This window comes from Lepisma saccharinum, chromosome 29, assembly GCF_977018435.1.
Source record: "Lepisma saccharinum chromosome 29, izLepSacc3.1, whole genome shotgun sequence".
NCBI classification, from domain to species: Eukaryota; Metazoa; Arthropoda; class Insecta; order Zygentoma; family Lepismatidae; genus Lepisma; species Lepisma saccharinum.
Genome location: NC_139257.1, coordinates 5,212,422 through 5,239,767, shown reverse-complemented (window position 1 = coordinate 5,239,767; position 27,346 = coordinate 5,212,422). Strand labels below are relative to the sequence as shown.

The 27,346-nt window shown below is 36.5% G+C and overlaps 1 protein-coding gene across 1 annotated transcript; it reads right to left on the bottom strand.

Moving 5' to 3' along the window:
- Positions 1 to 353: 353 nt before the first annotated feature.
- LOC145981176 (uncharacterized) lies at positions 354 to 25,481 on the bottom strand. Its single transcript, XM_083114298.1, has 3 exons — positions 25,057 to 25,481; positions 7,231 to 7,822; positions 354 to 566 (listed from the first exon to the last, which is right to left on the bottom strand). The coding sequence occupies exons 1-3, from the start codon at positions 25,455 to 25,457 to the stop codon at positions 354 to 356; spliced, it is 1,206 nt and encodes a 401-aa protein (XP_082970424.1). The 5' UTR covers positions 25,458 to 25,481.
- Between the last annotated feature and the right edge of the window lie 1,865 nt (positions 25,482 to 27,346).

The following is a 27,346-nucleotide window of genomic DNA, read 5'->3' as shown; positions in this document are numbered from 1 at the left end:
TCATCGAGTTCACAGCCACTGTGGTATTATCGTAATCTAGCTGGACAAAATTATTTAGCCTTCAATATGTAAGTTATATATGCTGTAAAGTGTTGTAGGTGAAATACGAAAGCTCTGCCAAGGGTTGAGACATATATTTCAAGAAAATATCTCATACTAATAATAAAATATATGACAATGATTGGCATTAAATCAGTTAAGAATATCAATGAAACCAAAGCACAGAACAAACGAAAGGTATTCAAGAGAATATATAAAAACAAGAACCTACATAGTTGTACAAATATATAGAGCTACAGCAAATAATAATAATAATATACAAAACTATAGAAAATTCAGAGAAAATATAGCAATTAGTCAGAATCACTATCAGATTCCGGAAAATCACTTCCGATATCTTCTGCAGATTCCTCTGAATCGCCATCAGATTCATCTGATTGGATTTTGTCCTCCTCCATAGCTGGAGCTCTCATTTCTAAGAGCTGGCATAGTTCTGGAGAAATTTTTCCACGTTTAGTTTTGGGAGGAGCACATAAACTTGCAAGAAATGGATCTGAGGTAAATCTCTATTTGTATCAACTCTTGAAGTTTTCCTACTAAATAATTCTCTGAATTTCCTATTGTGCTTATTTCGTGCCTCTTCCGACATTTGGCCTATTGGAAGGACACAAGAATCAATGATGTCTCGTCCGTGAAACAGAATCTTATGCACGCTTACAGGAATTGGGTACCATGAATATTCTCGAATATACAATTCTCTTGTCTCTTTAGCGTATTCATGAAATGTATTACTATTTATGGGAAATTGCTATTTATGGACTCTAATATAACATGGAAGTGCTTAATAAGCTCAACATTGACACCTGTTATTGCAGCTGACTTTTCGGCATTACGAAAGAACTTGGGAGCTGTGTTCCTGTTATTAGTGGTTCCAGTTTGTTGTTTGGGCATGTCTACCAACAAACCTAGCTCACTTTTGAACTGTTCTTGGATTTGTTTCTTTTTTCAGCCACTTTGTTTTTCTTTTCAGCTCCCCTCCTGCCATGATTTGATATCTATGCATTCAAAAAATCCAGCTAGATTACAAAAATACAACACTGTGGGGCAGTGGGAATTGGCAATGGATGCCAAGTGATCTAAATGAAAAAAAAAAAATGTAAAAAAGAGAATGCCATGAGAATTCCCGAGAAATTATTTGCGCCCTATCAAATCAATATTGTTTTCAGTTGCAAAGATTGGATCTAAAAATTTTCTTGCTTGCTTCATTCGCAATCTCATTGTTTTCTGTAATGCATTTGAATAATATTTGTTGTATATATCTATTAAAAAACTTTGAATATGTACACAATTTAGAGATTGCATATTGCATAAGTATTTTCTTATTTTATGTCACTCCATACTGCACATGTGTAAAACATATCTTGTACATGAAAGTTATACATAAAAGGAATTATCTTCTGAATGCATTTATCATTCATTTTCTGCCATTCAAAAATGCAATTTGTGTGCTTGTCTTGCATTATTAGCTAATGTGAAATTGAATGTGTTGAAAAAATATTTCTTTAGAACAAATGCTTTAGCACCGACTTCTACCCCCTTTTGGCGTAATTTATGATAAGAATCACATCTTTGATACTACTACTACCACCACTAATAGTATTATTATTATTATTACTATCATTATTATTATTGGTACATTTATCCTGGTACTTGCACCTCTCCAAGACAAAAATTCGTTACTGTGCCTCTGCATGCCTTCATACCATGATGGCACAAGGCCATAGAACTGAACGGAGAATTCGTTGAAAAATAACATATTTAGCAGAAACATGTACTGGTACCTTTGCTCAGTTTGATTTATTGATTTGGTGTTTAAGTCCGCTTTTTTCACAGTAAGGCTAATCAGGACTGGACCTACAGTTTAAAGTGGGATCTGAACCACTATGTGCCTCCACCAGGTATTGAGCCTTGCTCAGTTTGAATTGTATTCATGATGAATAAATAGTTCTCAATGAAAAAATGTGGGGCATTACTTTTTAAACAACACCTAATGTGTGTGTGTGTATTCAGTGGTCGAATTGGAAATAAATTACTGCTGGTATGCTCATTTGCACAGATCTGTGTTTTGATATTTTTTTGGTGATTTTTTAAATAATACATTGATTCTCATTCTCTCTATTTTATTACAACACTCCAGAAGTTCCTAAGACAATACGAGTGATGGACGTGTCATGTTTTAGTAAATAGGTAATAATAAACAAACAAATAAATAAATATACTAGTGAGTAAGTTTACTAAGCATTTTTTTAAAAAAAATACTGCCGGTATGATTATTGGCATCTTAATTTACTACCAGTATGGGATACCAGCTCATACCAGCCCAAATCGATCACTGTATATATTGGAAAAAAGGGAGAAGTTCCACTAGGGCTAAAAAAGTAAAAGAAGAGGAAATACTGCATGCTGTAGGCCTCTACTTTCCATTTCTGCTTTTCCTTCTACCATTGATGATGTGGCTAGTAGATGCTAAAGGTTAAGTTTTTCTAGTGTTTCCTCTTTCTTTTTCATTTTCAAGGAAAGATGAAACACTCACCAGACACAGGAGAAAATCAATATTTTGTAGCCACGAGCTGTATCTTCAAGTGTAGAACTTGGCAACAAAGACCTGAGATGGTGTGACCTGCAGTGTTACCAAGTCCAGAAAGAAATAGATTGTGCCAAAAAAACATGGTTCTTTTGCCAAGCTTGTTGAAAACTGTGTTGGGGGTGGGAGTAGGTGTAATGTGGGAAAGGTGGGGTGGTGATGAAGGTGAGGGAATGTGGTTGCATTCATGGCAGATATGTAGGCTTTCCCCTGGCTCTTATGTACTCAGGTGTTAGTGAATTGGGGTAAGGAGTAGAAGATCTCTATCTAGAAGCAGTCATTAAATGGGGGTAATATGGTAGTTTCTATGCACGGCAACAGTGAAGTTCAGGATTTGGGTGGAGGAGCAGTGATTGTTGATGTGGAGGTTGAGGGTTCTGGATGTTTCCCACAGGTAAAAGCCACCACAGATATTGCAGGTGAGGATGTAAAGGAGGTTAGAGCTGTAGCAGGTTCCTTTGGGGGGTAAAGGGTGAACTTGCCAGTGACAGTGTGGATCTAGAGGGTGTGGGAAGTGACAAAAATGGGGCAGGTTTTACACCTTGGGTGGTTGTGTTTGCAGGCAGGGAGAGGGTTGATTGTGAGTTGGTGGGGGATGGTGGCGGAGGAGTTTTTGGAGGTTGGGAGCGTTTGAAAACAACACTGGGTTTATTGAAAAATATGTTTCTGGTGACAGAATCACTGTGGAGGATGGGAGGGAGCGAACAGTGTGCGTGATTTTGTTGAGGTGAGGGTGATATTGGGTGACAAGTACAGGAGGATTGGTGGCAGGTTTCTTGGTGGAGGTGTATGAAGCAGCTTGGAATATTTGTTTGGTGATGACGTGTGATGTGGTCATTAAGTTTAAACAAAAACGTTTAAGAACAAGTATATATATATTAAATTTTCCAAAAACAATTACTATTAACATCCACCTCACACAAACATTGAGCATTGAGAGGAAAACAGATTGAAATCTTAACCTTTTAAAAAATCCTACTCAAAACCTGCTCCCCTCCCCTTTTCTTTAACTACTAATAGTTTAAGCCCGCAATGTTGACTACTCATAATTAACGTGAATCTTTTATATAAGAAACCAATTCCCTAAAATACAGATCTCTCTCCCCTTTCTGTATTGGTGGATATCCGATCCAGGTATTACGTGATCATCTAGTCACAACCTTCACAGGTCCACAAATACAGAAATAGTTGCCCCCTTCCCAAAGATTTGTTCCGTCTCTTACACGTAATCCAATAGGAACTTGTAAACTTTCATATTCAAGCACCTTCATATCAAACACACCTGATAATTTATCATTGTTATTAGGCAAACACAAAAATAGTCCCAGTTGAGATTTGTAAAAGTGATAGTTTTATTACAAGCAGAAATTGTAAAATACAATCGGATTAAAAATCCCTTATAACTTTTTACTGTATACATTCATGGGAAAATCCCATAACTCTCCTTTTACAATCTTTATATTTTTACCCTCAAAATATGAAACCCCTTTCCACACATATTTGCAAATTTATGTACAGTTTAAAAATCACAATGCAGTAAACACATGGTGCCGATAAATACAACCCTAAAATCTTGAATCAGTCTGACACATTCATTATTTATTCATTTACAAAAAGGATGGCCTGGATGATCGAAAACATTTGGTTATCGATGAACACGAAACATTCTTTTTAGATGCATATTTAATTCTAGTCCGAAATCAACATGACAAGGAATATTTTAAAGATAAACTAATAATTGTTTTTAAATTATAATTAAACTTAGGTAAGGTAAACCAAGCCTTACCAGAACAAACCAGAAAATCAAATTAAGCAGCAATTAACATTCCATGTAAGTTAAACGGCAAGTCAAAATGGTATAGTCAAATTCAATGCATCTCAAATGTTTCTGATCACCTGCCAACAGTCGTAACTACCTGGAGAAAAAACCTCCTTACCTTTTGTTATCAGAAATACAACTGCAACTGTGTCTGTCTAACCAGGCTCGCTTGCTACGGGAGCAAGGCGACCGTACATGCTTCTCCTGCTAGGGGATACCACGTTGCCAGATTGCAACTTCCGAGCATAGCGAATTATACAATATAAACAATCTCACTGACGCAAGAACCTCCTCGTAATATATGGAAGAGGGTGAGGTGGGTTTTTGAAAATAGTAACAAAGAGCAAACACCACACACGGTGGAAGAATATCCACGTTTGACCAAGGCTTTGTAGAGTTGAAGGTTGTGGTTCTGTCAGGAGGTGAGTGAGGTGTTGCTACCTGAGGGCCAGGGAGAATGTGATGGCTTTCTTGGTGTGGAATGGATGGGAGCTAGAGACATGTAAGTATTGAATATGAATGGTTGCTGTCATATGAGCAAGAGGAGAGGTTTCAGGGATTGGGTTTTCAGGAACTCTTGTTCAAATTTGCCCATGAAAAGTTTGGCATAGGATTGGGCTATTCTGGTGCCCATGGCTGTGCCACAGGTTTGAAGTTAGTGTTTGTCCTCGAAGGTGAAGTGGCTGCATGCGAAGACAAGGGGCTAGGTGGGTCAGGAAATTATAGCTGGGGCTCTGGTCTGCTATTGAGGAAGGATTATATGGAACCGAGGCCATGGGAGTGAGGTATGTTGGTGTAGAGGGAAGTTATGTCAATGGTGGCAAGGATGGTGTTTGGAGGCAGTGGTGGGAGGAGGTTGATTTTCTATAGGAAGTAGTTGGTATTACCGAGGTAGGGGGCAGAGCTTTCACAAGAAGATTGAGGTGGAAGTCAACAAAGGCTGAAATTCGTTTCATGGGTGAGTTGTAGCTAGACATGATGGGTATGTCATGGTTGCCAGATTTGTGAATTTTGGGCAGTAGATAAAAAGTTGGGGTGTCAGGGTTATCAGGGATGAGAATGGATATGGTGGAGGCTGTAAGGCCTCAGAAGGGACACTCTGGCTTGGATGAAGTCCTGGATTTTCCCCAAAACCTTTCTCCAATTTGCTAAACTTCCAGAAATATTTTTCAATCAGAGATACTTCTCAATAATTAGTTTATAGTTATTAAAGTGGCAGACGGTATACAAACCCAGCCCTCTGATTCATGGTATTCCAAAAGAATATAAATTAATCACAAGTACTTCTACCTTATGTGTGGAAGATTCATGTTCGTTAGATCCTAAACTTAATTTGTTGGTCAATTTCCCCTAAATTTAAAAAAAATCCATCACCTGTGTGTGATGAATGTGGTGAACCGTGATGGATCCATGATGGATTCCATTGATGAAATGAAGAATGGAATTGCACTTTTGTTTAAGTCATCAATGAAATATGCAATGTGCAGATAAACATATAACACCATTACTCCAAATAAAGATTTATCTTTATTCTGCATTATAATGGTGGTTCATAGATATTAAACATCACGGTATATTCGAGAAGGAAAATATCTCAGCACAGTGTTCGTAATTGTACTACAGGACATGTTGTAAAGCTGCTATTCTCAGCTGATGCTAAAGTGTTAGGTTGCCACATTAACGATTTCTGGACTTAGAAATATTTTAGATCAATCTGATCGTTTTTGAGAAGTGGTCATTGTTATTACATGCCGGATGAGCAAATCTGGAATGCGAGTCCAGAATGAGTTTACTCCTATTGGTCATATGTTACACGGCAATCCAGTAAAGTAAAGGAACTATTTTCTAAGGAGCATTCAACTTCTCTCCACTATGAAATCTTTTATGAAAATTTATTTACTGCCAGTCAGATTCATGCTAGAACACACACAGTGTATCCCTAGTATGATTACTAGAATATCGTGGAAGAATTGGCTTTTGTTGTGAATGATTTGTTACATGCTCAGTACAAATGAGGCTTCTCTCTTGTATGAATTGTGGAATGTTGTCTCAGATATCTCCTTTGTGCAAATGATTTGTTACAAGTTGAACACAAATAGAGTTTATCTCCAGTATGAATAATTGAATGTTGTCTAAGGTCTTGTTTTCGTGAAAATGATTTGTTACAAGTAGAACACACATAGGGCTTATCTCCAGTATGAATAATTGAATGTTCTCTAAGGTCATATTTCCGTGAAAATGATTTGTTACAAGTCGAACACACATAGGGTTTATCTCCAGCATGAATAATTGAATGTTGTCTAAGGTGTTGTTTCTGTGAAAATGATTTCTTACACGTTGAACACACATAGGGTTTATCTCCAGTATGAATAATTGAATGTTGTCTAAGGTGTTGTTTCTGTGAAAATGATTTGTTACAAGTTGAACACACATAGGGTTTATCTCCAGTATGAATAATTGAATGTTGTCTAAGGTGTTCTTTCTGTGTAAATGATTTGTTACAATTTGAACACACATAGGGTTTATCTCCAGTATGAATAATTGAATGTTGTCTAAGGTGTTGTTTCTGTGAAAATGATTTGTTACAAGTTGAACACACATAGGGTTTATCTCCAGTATGAATAATTGAATGATGTCTAAGGTGTTCTTTCCTTGTAAATGATTTGTTACAATTTGAACACACATAGGGTTTATCTCCAGTATGAATAATTGAATGTTGTCTAAGGTGTTGTTTCAGTGAAAATGATTTGTTACAAGTTGAACACACATAGGGTTTATCTCCAGTATGAATAATTGAATGTTGTCTAAGGTGTTCTTTCCTTGTAAATGATTTGTTACAATTTGAACACACATAGGGTTTATCTCCAGTATGAATAATTGAATGTTGTCTAAGGACTTGTTTCCGTGAAAATGATTTGTTACAAGTTAAACACACATGGGGTTTATCTGCAGTATGAATAACTAAATGTTGTCTAAGATGTCCTTCATGTGTAAATGATTTGTTACATGTTGAACACACAAAAGATTTTTCACTATCATGATTTTGCTTGTGAACCACAAGTTCACATTTGTGATCAAACAAATTGCTGCCATCATTGCAAACAGTACAACCCTTAGAGTTTGAAGATTTTGTATATTCTGTTTCCCTTGTAGATTCTAAATTGGTTCCACTATTCTTTGTCCCAGACCAGAGTGTTGTCAGCAGTATTGGGCTGCAGATAGGATATTTCATTGGTAGTGATTGGGATCCAGAGTTCTTATTTGCACCAAAGTTAGTCTCTCTAAGATATGAATTTATATCACTATCCATTTTTATCTGTTGAAATTCACTTCTAATCGATGGGCATTCCAGTGATAACCTGGAAGAAGACAGACGTGTTTAAGAAAATTTACACAGGAATATTTCAGAAAAAATGTGTTAGATTAACGTACTCAGCTTTAATCAATTTTTTACAGTTTTCTCTAAGCATATTATCAATTACCAACTACAATGCATTTCCTGTAGAGTTTGATATGCTACAGGGTGTCCCACTTGTAAGGGGCCCTGGAAAAAGTGTTATAAAAATCTTAATAAAAGAGGATATGAAACCAAATTTGTACATGATATACCTTTATGGGTGAGAAATGAAGGTACATTACAAGAAGTGCTAGAAGTGACCTCCCCCCACCTGTATACACAGTTCAACATGGCGCTGCATGCTCGTGAATGTTGCTACCAAAGTATTTGGCGTGACTACCTGGATTTCACAGCAGATATTCTCATAACTTGTTGATGGTGCATGGTTTGTTCTTGTACACACTACCTTTAAGGTGACCCCACAGGAAAAAGTCAGGAGGGTCAACTCCGGTGACCTTGGGGGCCATAATCCTTTCGAAATTACTCGGTCAGGGAAAAATTATTCCACCGCAGCCATACTTGCATCAAATGTGTGGCATGTTGCCCCATCTTGCTGGTACCAGCCAAATGTCAGTTCCTCGTCATGCAACTGGTTCACAAATTCATGAAACAATGCCTGGTACACATCACTGTTGACAGTAGTGTCAAAACAAATTGGCCCGATGATGCGCCAATGTGATAATGCACAGCACACGCCCACCTTCTGTGAATGAAGGGGTTCCTCAACGATTGCATGTTGGTTGTCACTATTTCATAAACGTGTGTTTTGTGAGTTCACGTATCCTGACAAGTGGAACCACGCTTCATCACTGTGCCACGTCGACGAGTTACGTGGGAACATTCACGAACATGCAGCACCATGTTGAACTGTGTATACAGGTTGGGGGAGGTCACTTCCAGCACTTCTTGTAATGTACCTTCATTTCTCAATCATAAAGGTATGTAATGTACAAATTTGGTTTCATATCCTCTTTTATTAAGATTTTTATAACACTTTTTTCCAGGGCTCCTTACGAGTGGGACACTCTGTACAACTGAGGAATAAAACATTAATTCCAAGTAATAGTACTTTTTGCAAAACAATAAAACTAACTTCAAGTACTGTGTACTTGTAACCTGCAGTAATACAACATGATATCTCAAAAGAAAAGGTGCCCCTGTAGAAGGCGACAAGATGAGTATTTTATAAATAATATATTTTACCTTTATGTTCATGTTTTTGTAAGGACAGGAGTCCATGAATATTCTTGTGTGATATTTGGAATTTCCAGCTAAATGCATTACACTAGAATACATGACCACTGCTGAATGAAAACTGTTCATATTTTCTGATTCCCTGTAACATAGGATCTTTCAACCTGGCCTTACTATTGCTCCACTGGTCTATTGTTTTTCATAAATTATAAATAAACCACATACGATTTCCACTGTTATCAAATAACAAACACATGATTCAAATCAAATATTTCTGATAACTACATTTTAGAGCTTTAGTTAAACATGAAAACAATGATATGGAATTGTATTTCAAGTCAAAGGGTGTAGAGTTTCTATTTTGAAGACTGAGTTTTTATCCACCTAGGTCCTCGTGTGTTCTAGAGGACACACAAAACATGCACTGTTTGTTGTTTTAGATCTGCTGTTGTTGACAACACATCAGAATATTGTTAGAAGTTTTACTATAAAGCAGTAATCCGAGATGGAAAGGAGTAGTGGAAAAACTTTGTTCTATCTTATTCTTTGAAAACATAGTGGTGCACTGTGATCATGACAAGTGATACAGGCCATAGTAAATATGCTAATTGCGCTGGTAATTTATGTTTTTCCAACATAACTATTAATTATCTCTACGTGTATTAGTAACACCTAGATATTACTGTAAGTGCTTTAAAAATTCCATGATACTATTAATTGTTTGCAAATTTGCAATGTTTTCATTCCGTAGGCACAATGGGTCTCTAGCTTGCTCTTAGGCAGCTAGGTGTGTGCGGTACAGATATTTTTTTTTTGTCAGGATGACTGGCATGGAAAATCTTATTAATCCCAACACTGGGGATGGGAAATGTTTGAAATTTCCCGACACTGTAAAAATCAGGATTTATACATGCAATTTTCTCTAAAGTATTGTTTTTTGCATTTCTACAATAAGAACAAACAATTTCCAAGAAGTTTCATACACTTAAAATTCAGAGAACACTGAGAATTGACTACTTTTAAAAATGGTTACTTGGAATTTCCCAACCATTGGGGATCCTGAAAAGTTGGGAAATTACTACCCAAACACAGGACTGGGACAGGAAATTTTCTTCCAGATCCCAGTACTCACTTTATACAATCCCGCACACCCCTACAGGCAGCTGTACATTTGGAATTGTCTGTTGATTTATAAAACATAGTAGTAACTATAAAACCTTCTCAAACACAAATTGCAAAATACATTACATTTTATGCGAAATGATGTCTGTCCACTGAGTGCTATTGGTGTACATAATGTTCACTAAGACTTGCAATTACTATGATTCTATATTTTTCACACTAGTAACTATAATAACTCACACTACTAACTATAATAACTAGTGAAACAGTTTTTAATTCAAAATTACAACTATTTTAATTTTTCTAGCCAACCAATGAGACAGTGTGGACACAATGGGTCTCAAGCTCGATTTTACGCAGCTGTGTATTTTGGAGTCTATTCTAAATTTGAATAACATTTATTTATGTTTCATGAGAACATTATATTATGTATTATAAATTGAAATTGAACAGTAAAAGTCACAGAAAAATGCATAGGAGACGCAGGATTGACTTTCAGAGGATATCTGAACTGATGTACTAATTTTACCAACAACGTCTCTGGGCCTTTCCCCAAAGGATGCCACAGTGGGGTGATGCATCATCACAGACTGACCCTATTCCATTCCCCAACAAACAAGAAAGAGTCAATAATTCAAGACATATTAGTTCAAATATGTATTTCACCTTTGGAATTTTAGGGTTTTAAACAATATGATTGTTGCCTTGAGCGGATCTCTTCTCCCCCAGAAGAATTGTCTTCTGCACTGCATTCAGCCTATCATGAATGAATAGCTAGGAGCGATGAGGAGGGGGTGGTAAAATCAAGTGAAGAGTGGTGCTGATTACATGATTCTAACTATTGCCGTTGGCCAATATCCAAAATGTCTGAAGTCCTACTTCCAAAACATTTTCATGACATCATGGCAAAGTGCAATTCACATGGAATGGATATACCCTTATCTTAACATAAAAGTTCTTAATTCTACAAATTCATTGTTGTTATATGTTATTGTTCCCCATCATATTGTTTATATTTTTTCCTTTTTATCTCAGAAACCAAATTTGGAATCATTATTTATGAATGGAATCATATGTGATTTCAACATTACAGTCTCAATGATTTTTTATGCAAATTTCACAACTTATTGTTCATATGTTTAATTTTTAAAAACAAAATACTTTGGGGTGTTCCAAAGAAATTTAAATTTTATTCATGTATTATGAGGGGATTTTATGGAGTCTGAGACTCAGTGCTGAATATTCAACAAACAATACAAGATTATTTTTGTAATCACTTAAAGGTGTAGAAACATGATTTGATGAAAAATTTAAAATATATATATATATATATATATATATATATATATATATATCAAATAAGGTAAAAGGAAACACTCACCGGACAGTAGGAAAATTCAAAATTTTCGCTAATTTATAGCATCATCGGTGTGAGAAGAAACGGAAGACGGAACCGGAAGTTGGGGTCCTGCAGAGTTGCCAGGTCCCCATTGAAGAAGAAGCGGTGCGTAGAACGAAAAAAAACACTGTTTCGTCACCAGGCTCGTCGTAAACTGTGAGTGTGTAGGATGAGTTGGGAGGGAGGGCGGGAGGATGGGTGAGGGTTGGGCATTACTGGGTGGCCTTGTTCAGGCCAGGTGGAGTGGTTGCACTCATGGCCGATATATAGGCCCTCTCCCATCTTTTGCGGACAGAGGTGTTGGCTGGTTGGGGTAGGAGGTGGATGATCGCTACCCGGAAGTAGTCGTTGAAACTGATGTTGTGGTGGTTGGTGTGGACGGCGACAGTGAAGTCCAGGTTGTGGGTGGAGGAGCGGTGGTTATTGATGCGGAGGTTGAGGGCCGTTGATGTTTCCCCCAGGTAAAAATCACCACAGATGTTGCAGGTGAGGATGTAGATAAGGTTTGAGGCATGGCAGGTCCCTTTGGGATGGAGGGTAAATTTGCCATTGGCCGTGTGCACCTGGAGGGTGTGAGAAGTGATGAGGATGGAACAGGTCTTGCACCTGGGTCGGTTGCATTTATGGGCAGGGGGGTGTTGGATGTGTGGCAACTCTGCAGGACCCCAACTTCCGGTTCCGTCTTCCGTTTCTTCTCACACCGATCAAGCTATAAATTAGCGTAAATTTTGAATTTTCCTACTGTCCGGTGAGTGTTTCCTTTTACCTTATTTGATTTTTACTTAGCCCTTTTGGCCCTCCTTGCTTTTATCCATATATATATATATATATATATATATATATTTGGCTCCAAGGAGGTTAAGCTTTTGCATGGTTTTTGGACTGAGAGATGGCCTGTTAACTTTGTTGCCTGGTGAATCCAGGCTGTACTGTTGAGGATACCAGATGGCTACATGGAAAATAGATTTTTCGATTTATTTTTACAAGCGGAAGGCTCTGTGACTGTCCATGTCAAGGTCACTCCCCTTCTTCCCAGTCCCCTCCTGTATGCCCCTTCATATTTCCAATGGGGAAGGGAGTTTGGCTTTTACAAGTGGGGTAGTGAGTTGCGCCCTTTCATCAGTACTTAACAGTGTTACAACCCTGCTCTCTCTCTCTCTCTCTCAAATTGTGTCCGCAATATGTTTTTATGTTTAGCTCAGTGTAAGGTCCAGGAGCAGTCAGTCAGTATTTTCTATGTTGAACTTCAATAAGTTTCAATGTGCATGTTAAAATGTCTCATCCAGTGAGTAAATATCTGTCATTCTTTTTGCTACACATGTACCAGTTATCAGTCACAAAAACAAAGAAGAAATTGGTTTGAGATTTTGTTTAAAGTCCACTTTTATTCACAGATAGGCTAATTGGGACTGGACCTACAATTTAAAGTAGGATCTGAACCATGATGTGCCTCTGCCAGGTACTGAAGCTAGGATCCCTTGATAACAAGCCAACGACGTTACCACTACACCATCCAGGAGACAAAGAAATGTTAAATAATTTTACAATAAGGTTTATTATGAATTATTCAGTAAACAACTAGGTGCTCAAGGTAAATAGAAAATGGCCAGCTCGGTGGCAGAGTTCATTAAGTGATATCTTTCGATCCCACCATGGAGTTCGAGAACCGTCATGTGCATGATTGTTCCTTGTGAGGGTCCCATCATCAGTTATGTTCAATCATCTCTCAACTGTATCATAGCAACAAGTCAAAAGTAGCACAAACGTGAGACTCAATATCAAAATTACAAATGTAACATGAAGAGTGAGTCCCACATTATTTATGTTCTTCATGTACTCAAAATGTGAGGCAGTGATTTAAGAGCAAAGTAAATTTGTTCACCTTAAAAGCATAGAAGAGCATCTTTCTCGAATGCAGTATTAGAATAGGTATAGTCATAAACACTCGACAATGAATAATGTCCAAATAACATTGCATGCCAAACTAAAGTTACTGGTGCTTGGTATCCCAATGTTGTCGTATCAACTTAAGAACATACTACAGATTAATATTATTGTTTGTGTAACTTCTGTAACCCTCCATCCACATCTTGCATCAACCTGATTGGGTAGCATTGTCGGAGCCTGGAGGAGGAAACATGCTTTGTCTAGTATTGGGCGATACATCAGTAATACAAAATATATCGCAATATCGAAAAAATCAAGGTTATATCATGTTATCATGTCGGCAATATATCATGATGATAATTGATGATATATATCATGTTGGTGATAAATCATCACAATATTTGGTGATATATCATCATGACATTATATATCATGTTGGCAATATATCGTCACGATATTTGGTGATATATCGTTACAATTTCCCCCAATTGTAATACACTTTTCTGGTTCGTCTTTTGTTTTTTACAGATTTTTACTTTCTTCAAAGAAAACATTTCGACTGTAATAAACAATAAAGAGTATGCACGTGTGTTATGATGTTCTTCTGAGCACACCCAAATGTTAACCTCCTTTCCACGTACTTCACCTCAGCAGATGCAATCTTGCAGGCCAACGAGGCTCTCGCCTGAACCTACGGGAAGCCTAATCCCTTGTAGGGTTGTTTGATTTCAGTTTTTGCTTTTAAGTCCACTTTATGTATAGATAGGCTAATCCAGAGTGGACTTACAGTTTAAAGTGTGATTGGAACCACTATGTTCCTCCACAGGGTATCAAACCCAGGGCCCCTTGATTACAAGGCGATCATGTTACATTAAGCCTTTGTATGGTTGCATGTTGTCCTGTGTTTTGCCCATATGTGTGCTGAGTGCCTCAATTCAGCCTCGATTGATATCCTGGTTAAGGACATTTTAGAGACACGCATGGTGATTTTTTGTACATTGTAAGGGCTTGACCCCGTATAATGTGATGGATGCAAATGGCCTAAGTGCAGATGCATACAAAATTTTCAATCAATCAATAACATTATTCCATGAACATCGGTAACATTTAAACAGAATTCATGGCTAGTTAGTACAACAACAATAACAAGTGATGGTTTGGATCCCAGTTTCAACTGTAGGTCCAGTCCCGATTAGCATTACTGTGCATAAAGTGGACTGACAACACCAAATCAACCAACCAACTATGTGTAGTAGATCCTGCTTCCGTACTATACTGCACCCTATTTACCCTACAGTTAGTGCCTCAGAATAAAATACATCAACCCGCCTGTTTCACATTTTCTGTACAGGTTATAGAAAAAATAATAATTTAGAATCGTGCCACAAATTGTCAATCAAATGTTGAATAAATTCAGAATTTTGCCTCTTTATGCTCAAATGGTTATATCTTACAGGTGGAGCAAAGCCAGATTCAGAGTTTCAAACCTTACATAAATTTGTGATTTCAAATAGAGCGTGCAGAATCGTAAAAATTCTCCAAGGTTCTTGATCCATTTTACTATTTCTTTTTGACAGCTTATTTTATTAGCAATTCTTACTTTCCAAGTTCATGAAATGTGCAGGATTGGAAGCCTTTCACTACAGCATTTTCATCTAGTTGAGGGACCTGCTTCAAAGTTCAGCTGGCACTGAAGTGCATTGTTACTAAGTCTTAGAATTCTGGACTTTGGAAATTTTCCTGGGTGTTTAATGAATTCTCACTATAGCGTAAAATGTAACTAATATTATTTACAGGTATTTAAAAGTAAAAGTGCAGTATACAAATTATAAAGTAATATCTTTTACAAATTCACTATAATATAAACCATTTATGAACAACATTTTTAGTTTCACCTTCAAGAGCAAGAATAAATAAATTGAACGGCATTGGGAGTGTCCCTATTCATCTTAGCGACCCTGAAAACCGTGGATTTCACACTAATATTGGTCGTTTTCGATTATTACATGTCACCCCCTTCCCACCCCAAACCCTAGGAGTGCCAGAGGTGTTTTGGAGTTGAACAGCATTGGGAGTGACCCTATTCATCTTAGCGACCCCGAAAACTGTGGATTCCACACTAATATTGGTCGTCCTCGATTATTTTTACGTCACCCCCTTCCCTCCCCTAAATCTAGGGGTGGCAGGGTTGTCTTACCTCCCACAAAATTTCTTTTCAGATTGTAAGTCATATGTGTACCAAGTTTGGTCATCGTGAAGGTCACCAATTAGCTTACAGACTCCAACAATTATGGATTCAACACTAATCTTGGTCATTTTTGGCATTTCAATACCCCCTCTCACCCCAATTCCAATAGGTCATGAACTTGAAGTGGAACGGCATTGGGAGTGTCACTATTCATCTTAGAGACCCCAAAAACTATGGATTCCACACTAATATCGGTCGTTTTCGATTATGTTTACATGTCACCCCTCACCACCCCCACCCCAGGGGTGCAAGGAGTGTCTTACCCACACAATATTTTTTTCGAGATTGCAAGTGATACGTGTTCCAAGTTTGGTTAAAATCGCTCTAGGCATTCGAGAATTATGCTGGAACAAACATACACACATACATACATTTTTATATACTAGATTAAGTTCTGGTTTATATTTTACATATGAGAGTTATTTTTACATATTATTGCCATATTTCAGAACATTTCTGAACATATACTCAATATTCGCACAATAACTACATCTCCCCATATAACTGAAAGAGTTGGCTGAATTTATTGAAAATAACTGACAATGGCCGAAGCGACATTAAACAAAGCAAAGTTTACAATTTGTTTTACACCCTACAATTGTGTTAATTGCAAGTTTTCTGTCATCCATAACAACTTGAAATTCCTGTTTCGTACAATAGAGAATGAGGGTTGCTAACTCCACCCTCGATATAGTTGCGTAGCTGACAGCAGCACCAGAAGCAATGATTTTGTGGCACACATAAGGGATTTGCATCTGTTTTCTCTTCAAGACAGTCACAATAATAGTTACAATGTCGATAGAAGTGAAATCAATACTTTTAAAACTCAAAGAGTTACATACATAGTGTCTTATATTGTTAAAGACATATTTTATTTACAATTTTAAGTCCATATTTAATTTTATATTTTGGTGGAAAAAAACTAAATTTGTATTTACATATTTTGCACATTTTTATTGCATATGCATCCATTTCCTGGTGATCAGATTATCCTTCAGTAATACGTTAAAGGAAAAAATGAATATGTGTCAGTATTTATGGAAAAAGCCCTTGCCCAATTCATTGTATCCCAGAGAACTTTCACATTTCTTTTTAACAAAATATTCTGGTATGTGCACACATGAAACCAAAATATACATGGAAATTTTAACAGTATTAAATCTACTCTTTTAACAAACATAAAATTATTATCGGCAATGCAGACATTTTGACACATGGAATTCGTACCACAGAAAGATCGATTGATTGATTTGCTCTTTTTTTTACTTCGCTTCTTTTTCCACTTTTGGCTAATTTGCGAAGATAGGGATGAGTGATGAAATTTATGAATGAACACTCACAAACATCCATGTCCAGGCTCGGATTCGAACCTGGGCCCTTGACTTTCTAACGTGATGTGCTAACCACTCCACCATGGAGGCCGGCTTGTACCACAATAAGGTCACTGATGCAAGAACAACAATCTAAATTTCAACATATAATAAGTAATCCATGACATGCATAACATGATTGATTGATTGAGTTGATGTTTTAAGTCCAATTTATTTACAGTAAGGCTAATTGGGACTGGACCTAAAGTTTAAAGTGGGATCCGAACCACTAGGTGCCTCCACTGGGTATCGAACCACTAGGTGCCTCCACTGGGTATCGAACCCGGGACCCCTTGATTACAAGGTCACAACGCAACCACTGCGCCATCGGGGAGGCTGACATGCATAACATATCACATGGAGTTGCCAAAGATGTCACAACATGATATACAGCGTTATTCAAAAAGAATGGTACAAAAGTAAGGTTAATTTATTTTTAAGTGAAAAGATATACAAAAGCAATTCTGTGGGAAAGAAGAAAGAAAGGTTGTAAATTTATAGCCTGTGGTTGTAGTTGACGTAAAATCTGCTAGAGGCACTACTTGTTGTTGACAGCTAAAATGGTAGAGCTAAACGAAGGTAGAGCAAGCATATTGCATAATGGAATTTGCACGAATGGGCAATTGTTACAGTTTAGAGACACTTTCGTGCGAAATTCAAGAAACTACCACCACATAGACACTGCATTACAAGCTGGGTGAAGAAGATTGAATCAACTGGAAGTCTGTGCAGCAGAAAAACTCCCAGTCGACCAGGAATGTCGAGGGAGACAGTGGAAAATATTTCAGCTGCTTTTCAAGCGAGTCCTAGAAAATCGACAAACCAAGCAAGTAAAGAAATGAATGTGCCACAACCCACTGTATGGTGTATTCTAAGAAAGTGTCTATGCTTTAAACCATACAAATTGCAAGTCATGCAGGTGCTGAAAAATGCAGATATGCCAAAACGTCAGACCTTCTGCATGCAGAATCTATTCGAAGAAGAGAATGGATGCGCTGACAGATTAGTGTTTTGTGATGAAGCCACATTTCATGTTAGCGTGAAAGTGAATCACCATAACGTTAGGATCTGGGTTACAGAACACACTCATGCCATAGTGCAGCAGGAAAGAGACTCACCAAAAGTGAATGTGTTTCGTGCAATAACCAGATAGAAAGCGTATGGACCTTTCTCTTTTGCCGAAGCTACTGTTACTGGACAGACCTACCTGGTCATGTTATCGGAATGGCTCATGCCACAACTGGAGGAAGATATTCCAAATTCCATCTTTCAACAGGATGGTGCTCCTCCCCACTTCCACAACATGTTCGTGCAAGCCTCAATGCCACCAGACCAGGTCGTTGGATTGGCCGTACTGGAAATCAAGATTTGTCAATGCTGACCTGGCCTCCATGATCCCCAGATCTTACTCCAAGTGCTTCTTTTATGGGGGTTTGTGAAAGACACTGTGTTCGTTCCTCCATTACTACAGGACCTGGATAATTTAAAGCAGCGCATCTTGCATGCAGTGGAGATCATAACCCAGGGTACGTTGGAACGCATCTGGCAAGAATGGACAGCTGCCGTGTTAGCCAGGGTGTTCATATCCAACATTTGTAATTGCCCAGGTTAATTTACAACCTTCCTTTCTTCTTTCCCACCAGAATTGCTTTTGTATCTCCTTTCACTTACAAATAAATTAACTTTACTTTTGTACCATTCTCTTTGAATAACCCTGCATATTACCACACAATACCATTCACGGTGTTATAATGTATAATGTAACAAATAAGACAGAAAATATTCAAAACAAAATGTTACACTTTCTTGCAAAGGTATGGATGGTCACCAGAACCATGCTACTTTTCCCCAGGCTTCCATATTTTGTTTTCAAAGAGGAAGCAATCAAGGAATCCATACTTGATTGTTTCATAGCTGTTTGCATGAAACTCAATGCCTCTTCCCATATACAAGAAGAAATTTTGAATACAACTAAACATTCAAGGTGAACAAATTCTTCAGGGAGAATGATGAAAGACCTTAAAACAATTCAGGTGCTAGTCCCTTTTTCTCAGGAGCCGATTTTTTTTTCAAATGCAGTTTAAGAAAGCCATGAATCCTGCTAAGATAAAGCTACACATTAGGGTTATGACAAAAAAAAAAAATGCAAAATTTTGTATCTCCTGTGGTCACAAATGATGAACTTTTGTGACCTGATTACTAAAAAATCATCATTGCAGGTGGTTCTAAAAAAAACTTCCTGCACCAACCCGTTTCAGTTTCAGTGTGTGTCACGAGAACTCTATGTACGGTGCTGTAGCCTGTAGCTACTAAAAAAGTAGATCCTTATAATATAGCTCACGATAAAATGAATAATAAAATATGTTGATAGTTTTAGTAAAACATTATATAAAATGATACGTGCATTTGTGTCTGTATGTAGTTACAGATTATGCTTATTACACAGTGTGTGTGACTGTTGGTGGGTTCAAACAACGGGGATTCTTTGGAAAGATCTTCACAATAAATTTAATATTTTCATAACCCTACATTATCAATAACAACTATTTTAAGGGCTCTTTCGAAAAATACCACAAACAACATTTGAAAAGGACATTATTAATGTAATAATTAGTAAATTAATGTAGTAATTATTAAATGATTATTTATTAAGTGACTAATTGTGTATATTTTCTCTATTTTCAGGTTTGGTAATTCAATATTAGTATTATAATGGCATATTATAAATCAAGTGAAGCGATTAAGAAAAATGCGGAATCATGGACACAGAATATAGCTATTGATGCAACAAAAAGAAGAGATGTACCTAAAATTGCAACACTTAGTTCTTTTACTCGACTTCCGCGAAAGAAAGACATTATTGGTCGCTATCATACACTTCTGGAAACAGCGAAAGATAAAGAAAGAATGGCTATGGTAACTGGTGAGCTTACTGTTCTCTGGGAAAAATTTAGCTTTCCAATTTTATCAAAACAAACAATTATGCCAAAAGTAGTTAAATCGATTCAAGAGAACGATAAAAATAGGAAGAGGAAAAAGGATTCATTTCAAGTTGAAATAGAAAATATATTTGACATAACGAAAACAGACGGAAATTGGCTGTGCCAAGAAGATAAAGAACTATACAAGTTACAAGTTAAATCACAAGGTAAAATTGGATATGTAACAAGCACAGTTGCTCCACAATCGTCCATCCATCCCTCTAAGCGAGTGCGAAAATCGGCTTCACAATCTGAACCAAACGCTGTCTTTGCCACTGATGTAGATGACACATCATCAACAGAAGTAAGTAGTGATGAAATCTTTTCTGACACAGCATCTGTATCAGAAGAAAGTGAAAATGAAAATGACAAAAGAAAACGAGTCGTGCGTTTCTCAACATCACATGCAGCTAAGTTGGTGACAAAAAATCTCTTTCAAGTAATAAAGCTGCTGTAGTGTGCTCCAGTCTAGCCGAAGATGGAATCAGTGTTCCAACACCATCACAGTCAGGTGTTTGGCGAGCTGTTATAAGAAGTGGCGAAGATGCGAAGCGTAAAATAAAATCTATTTTGCAAGAAGAGAAACATTTCTGCCTTCATTTTGATGGTAAGCGAATTGCAAATCACGAGTATCAAGTGGTAGTCTTGAAGAGTTCACTTAGAGAATTGAAATTAGGTATAGTAAAATGTGAAAGCGGATCATCACAGGATATTTTTAATGCACTGCAAAGTTTGCTGAATGAATTTGATGCGTGGAAGAACTTCAAAATGATCATATGTGACACAACAGCAGTAAATACTGGACGAGTGAATGCAATTGTTCAAAAATTAAAAAGTGAAATGATCAAAAGAGGATTTGATCAGCCACAGTACATTGGCTGCCAGCATCATATTCTTGATAGAATCGTAAAGCATGTGTTAGACTTCTTTAATCCGATTTCTTCTACAAACCAACTCTCAACTATGAATTCGTGGACGAAGTGATAAAACAATACAATGTTTTGCAGCAGTCCTACAAGCCAGAAAGTGAAATGATAACTGTTCAAAATCCAGGTTGGCGAGATGATTTTAGATTTCTGTATGAGTTATGTAGAGCATTCAGTTTCCTTAAAGAAACTGGTGTATACCCAGTAATTAAATGGAGAAAATTACCGTCTCTTCACAATGCCAGATGGAATTCACGTGCTATATATGCTCTTATTTCGTACTTCCTCATTCCTAAATGGAGAATATCACTGGAATACCGTGCGCTTTCATCTCGAATACATGGCAGGAAGCCTGGTTTTCGAACCAAATGTTCAACGCAGAGATTCACCAGAAACTGATGGATGGAGTTTCCGAAATAAATTGCTCTGCAGCCATGAAGTGCTTTGTAACTCCTGGAATGTTGAAAGATCCATTGTAGATATACCACGGATGAATATTTGTACCGAACAAGGGGTGAAATTAATGGAAGAACTGTACCAGAAATGCAAAACAGATAAATATTTGAATCTGAAGCTTATTTCAACTAATACATTTTGACTGTGCTGAATGTACTTAAGTTTGAGAATTTTCATTGTCATTGGTGCGGAACATTTTTTATGAATTGAATGAAATAATTGTCATTTTCTGATTCTGTATTAAAAAGTTCATTGATTTCTACTACAGGCTAAATTTTTTTTGTCATAACCCTACTACACATCTTTAAATATGATCTTAAAACATTTAATTTATTATTAATACATTGGATTGAAAGTAATTAATTGAAAGTAATTAATTTTTTTGCCTTCTTGCTAAAGAAGGTTCTAGAGGTAACTACATAATGCAATCTAATATATGGCAGACTCTACATTCTAGCAACAGTGCAAAAATTTATAATGGCATGTTCATTATTATGGTTTAGTTTTACGTGATACAAGGAAGACAGAAACATTAACGCCCAAATTTTTTTCTCTGATTTTTTTAATTAAAAATGTTGCCTACGGTCACCTGAGCTTTGAATATTGCCATAATAGAACGAAAAATATTAGAGTTTGCTCATAATATATTTTTAAAGGCCGATCCCCATTTGTAGCATGTAAATTAGTATCATTTCAATTTCCATTCACAAAACTAATTCCCCATCTTGTCTTACATTTAACATATATGAAATCCATTGATACATAACACATATGTATGACAAAGATATAAAATATGGATGTATTATCATAAACACATAGTAACATATTTGTGTTCATATAAGTGTTTACTTTTTCCACACTTTAAAACAGTCAACATGCTAAACAATGTTCCTTGCAAACATTTTGCTTGCAAACTGAACATTTTCATTTTTACATTTTACAAACATGAATATGATAAATGTATATATATAAATGTTTATAACACATACATTTTATGCAAACATGATAATGTTCTTGTTTTTGACTGAAATGTTTATTTGTGCCACACCTTGACACAATCAACATGCAAACCAACATTACATTTGTTGAACTCTTTGCAGACATTTTTCTTGCAAACTGCACATTTTCTTTGCTTTCCCTCTTCAGTCCTCTGTATGAAGTGTCCCAATGGATCCTTTCGAACATCCTGCAGAACACATTTTGCTCCTTTGTGGTAGGATGGCCTCCCTGGGGGTTTTCTGACAGATAAAGAGGTCAGATATGTTCGAGCAATCATCCAACGTAAGGTGAGAAGTGGAATCTTGTCATGAACTAATGAATACAGCACATGTGCGTTGACTATAGCTATGCCAATTGCATTTGTTGTCAAAGGGAAATACCCCTTTTTCCTCGAACTCTTGTCCGATATTTCTGAACACACCAATCAACCATGTCGACTCCCCCCATATGCTTGTTATAATCAGAAATTGCTTTGGTTGAGGTATGGCCAAGCATTTCTTTTCTGTTTTTGACCATCTTTTTACTTGCAAAAGTGAATGCACTCTCTGATGATTTGACATCACTTTCACATTGTTGTCTCTCCACTCTCCATGTAATAGCAAGGACCTCATTGTAAGTATCAAATCTAAAATCATATGAACCGCAAGGTTCTTTCTTCATTGTTTTGTCATCTTTTACTGGACATTTACTCATTAGATTGATACGAACAGTTCCTGTAGCACATATTCCTATTTGTTTCAGTTAAACCATGAGGTCGAAACTAGTGAAGAAGTTTTCGAAGTAGATTTAGTGGTCAAGAGGGTGCTCTAAAACAGACACCATGTTCAATACGACAGTTGCATCTAATGTATATGCTGATTCTTCATCACAATTTCTTCCTTCATAAACGTCCATGCGGTAGCAGTAACCTGTCTGTGAGCAACAAAATGCCCACTGACAAACCTCACTGGTTTCCCTCTAATAAATTGCTTCAGAAAATGTCGTCCATAGTAATGGACCATCTGATCATCTACACTAAGATGGCTCGAGAAAACTCCAAATTTTAAGAAATGTGTATTCAACATATCAATCAGAGGGCGAATTTTGAATAACTTGTCACGTTTGCCAACCACGTTTGTCAAAAGAGAATTATCACTCGCATGAAAGACTCTTTTATTTTCTAAGTACCGGTTCCTGCTCATGCACCGACGTATGCAACGTGTATCAAGATCTTCATCTTCACACCAAAACAATCTTTCCTTTGATAATTCATGATAACTAGTAAAGAGAAGAATCCCAATGAATTTTCTCAGGCACTGCACTGACAATTAAAACTGTGATGATTATTTTGTAATGCATACAAGACACTTTGATGTGTAAGTAGTCAAACAAATTGTCATGAAAAAACTATTCAAATATTTCTACTGCAGTCTTACCTGCAAGTTGCTGCTTGATGTCTTCTTGCCGTTGAGAGCAGATGTCATTTGGGGGAGTTACTTCACTGTAGTTTGCTTCCACCTTCCTCTATGTAGAATTATTTACGTGATTTCTCTTCTTGCTTAGTGAAGAACAATTTTCACTTGTACGTGATGATGCTGTCTGAATTTCCACCAGTCCAGGAACATCGCGGGGAAGTTTGTCCTCAATTATGTTGTCATCTATGTCTTCTAAGTCTGAAATAATGTTTATGTTTTCTGGCGGAATTTCCACAATATCTATTGTACCACAATGTTCTTCATCTGAATCACTGTCACTAACACCAAAGTTGGGGTCTTCCAAGAGATCTAGAGCTTGATTCAAGGTCAGACACCTGTGTCGACTCATTGTCCTGTCTTACGTGACTCAGCCGAGGAACACCACTGCCACATTCATTGATTAACAATGTGATTGTGCAATACTTTGCAAGTAGCTGATTATCTGGAAGAGTCCATTATACACACTGTGGGGAGGAATGTTCAAATTGCTAGGCATTTTTCTCACCATTGTAAAAAAGACTAACTCTTACTCTTACAGGGAAGTGAAATTTACGTCCACCGAAAAAGTTTTTTTTTTTACATGTCAAGACAAATTACGTTTGAGAACAAAATGGCGTCTGATATACACACTGATCTTGATCAAGGTGTTATTTAGAAAAAATAAACTTGCTATGTTAAAAAAAAAGCAAAACTGAAAACTTTATATTTTAAAATTATTTTTATAAAGTGAAAAATTGATGAACAAAAATATTACGTTTTTGAACATAAATGAATGTATTAAATGTATTTAAAATGTATGTTTAAGGTTTGTTTTGGTTTACCATGCAAGAAGAAACGTCACTCATGTGTTCATGTGCAAAGAACAAAAAAATGTATTGATATATTTTTCTCAGTGAAGCAATATATGTGCGATCCGAAAATGGGGATTGTGGGCGTTAATGGGTTAAAAAACACATACTGTACTTGTCATTTTAAAAAAAAAAGGTTAATGGAAATTTCTGTAAGGGAACTCAAAATATTTTGTAAAAAATATACATTATTTTAGAAATGAATTTTAAAATTCAGGTGCTAGGTAAAACTTTTCAGGCACCATGGCGACTCGGTTCACTTTACTGATGAAATTATTGTGGTACTCACTTGAAAATACTTCATGCACTCACCTTTGTGTCTCTGCAGCTGGATATTCATCTTCAACTGTGAATTCACTCTTCACATCTTCAGACTTCGCATTAACATTGTATCTCTCATCACTTTTGCATTCAACAGCACCAAACTGAGCAAAGCCTTCACTCGTATCCAAATCTTCAACATCCTCTGGCAAAAATTCACTCATCTCAGCACCAGAGTGCAAATATATGTGAAAGGCAACATATCCTGGCTCTTCGACTTTCATTTGTTCCTCCTTTGGTTCAGATTTATTAACTGATGATAATGAAGCTGGCTGCCAAGAATTTTCAACTGATTCTTCAGGAAGAGGAATATCTTGGGTCTCACTCCTTATTGAACAAGTCATGAGGTCAGGATCTAGCTTCAGTAGTGGGGTCAAAAGGACAGCCTCCATTTGTGATGATGAGGGTGAGGCACTTGAAATCTGAAAATACATTTTACACACAAACTTTAGATGGTGTTGAACAGGTTTGATTTAAATTGCTTTAAAGAAAGAAATAATTTATAGAAAAATGTACATAAGGATTTTGTAGATATCAAAATCACATTTGGTGAAAGTACATTAATCTTGTAACCATTTAATGGTGTTTATTAAGCTCTAAGAAAGGAAACAAAATATATCTATTGATGGGGTAAAGCTCATACAAAGGGAAACGTAATATGTAAACATACTTAAATTTAGCTTGATTTAAAATTCAATAATTATTACAGACAAAAATAGCAAACATTGTGTGTAGAAAATTATAGAAAATAGTAATCATGTAAAACCATACAATAGTGTCATCTTTAAACTGCAAATAAACACGGCAGCTAATATCTCCCAAACTATATCGTTTAAAAAATTGGCAAAATTCAGCTACAAAGACTATAAAAATATTTTAACTTACAAGTATATACCACATCCAGAATGTATTATTTTCACTGTAAGAAAAGTTACTAAAATTATTATATTTTCATTAACACACTCAACAAACATTTCCATAGTAGGCTCATACATTCAGTATCAGAAACTGAGAAATGTATTCTTACATGTAATTTTTAATTTGCTTTAATCAAACGGTTGTAATATCTTTATGTTTTTCTTAAAAATAACAAGAATCGATTTAAATAAAAAAATATCAATAATATTTTTTTAAAAATAAAAATATATTTTTCATCGAAACTGGTGTTCAAATTGAATACAAAATGCCATACAGCACACACACTCACACACGCACATGCTTTTGAAAAAGAAGATGTCTACTGGCGATCGAACCGAGGATTTTAGAATATTGCACCACATTCATGGATTCCTACGCCTGTACCATCTACTTTAATATTAAGTTTACGTTCTGATTTCACAGAAGATTGGTAAATAAAAGTATCTGAAGTTAAACTGTGATCTCACACATCATTATTAAGCTTCCAATCAAAACTTAAAGAATATAAAAGAAAATAAAGAAGTAATGCTTGCAATCTCCTACATTTGGGTGTGTGGCTCTACAAAATGGGAATTCTCCAAAAGAAATTCGCAAGGAGATTCTTGTTACGTAAAAGCATAAAGACTCATCCTATGGCATTAAAAAGTTCAGGCATAAGATATTTTAGATGTGGTCAAAATCCTAGTTCAGTCTGAGCACATTCCAGGTCATTGACTGATTGATTGTGTTGGTGTTTTAAGTCCAATTTATGCACCATTAGGCTAATCAGAACTGGACCTGCAGTTTAAAATGGAATCCAAACCACTAGGTGCCTCCACTGGGTTTTGAGCCTGGGTTCAACCTTGATTACAAGGTGATGATGCTACCAGTAGACCAATGGGAAGGCCCTCTTCTTTTCTTTCAGTCATTGATATCAGACAATAGAAAGAAGGAGGCTTTATCGTGGAAGGTCACAGAATACCTGTGCATCAATAATAAGTGTGTGCTCAGTGGAATCATTCATGACTATTTCCATAAGTAGAATAAGTTGATTGGTTCTGCGGACTCATGGTACGAGGGTCGATTAATATCAGGGCCTATTTTGACTTAAATTGACTAAAATTATGCTATATTTTTATATCTTCTGGTGGATTTTAGCTAATCTGTAAGTGTAACAAATTGCCGGATCATTGTACGAAATGTATACTAAGATGATTAACCCAGTGCCAAGCTGGCCTGGAATATCCTGACCCCCTGTTAATTGGTTGGGTGTGTATATAATATTAGTATAGCCCCTCTACCCCCTCTCTCAGATTCTTAGAATAGGAATTTATACTTGTAAGTGAAATTCGGGAATTTCCCGTCAGTGACTCCAGTGGGAATT

Excerpts from the sequence above, each read along its gene's own strand:
- LOC145981176 (XM_083114298.1), bottom strand. The coding sequence starts at position 25,457 with ATGGAGGCTGTCCTTTTGACCCCACTACTGAAGCTAGATCCTGACCTC. Across the intron at positions 7,823-25,056 it reads CCAGCTGCAGAGACACAAAG|GTTATCACTGGAATGCCCAT; the intron begins GTGAGTGCATGA and ends GTCTTCTTCCAG. Across the intron at positions 567-7,230 it reads ATACTGGAGATAAACCCTAT|AGATTTACCTCAGATCCATT; the intron begins GTGTGTTCAACT and ends TGATACAAATAG.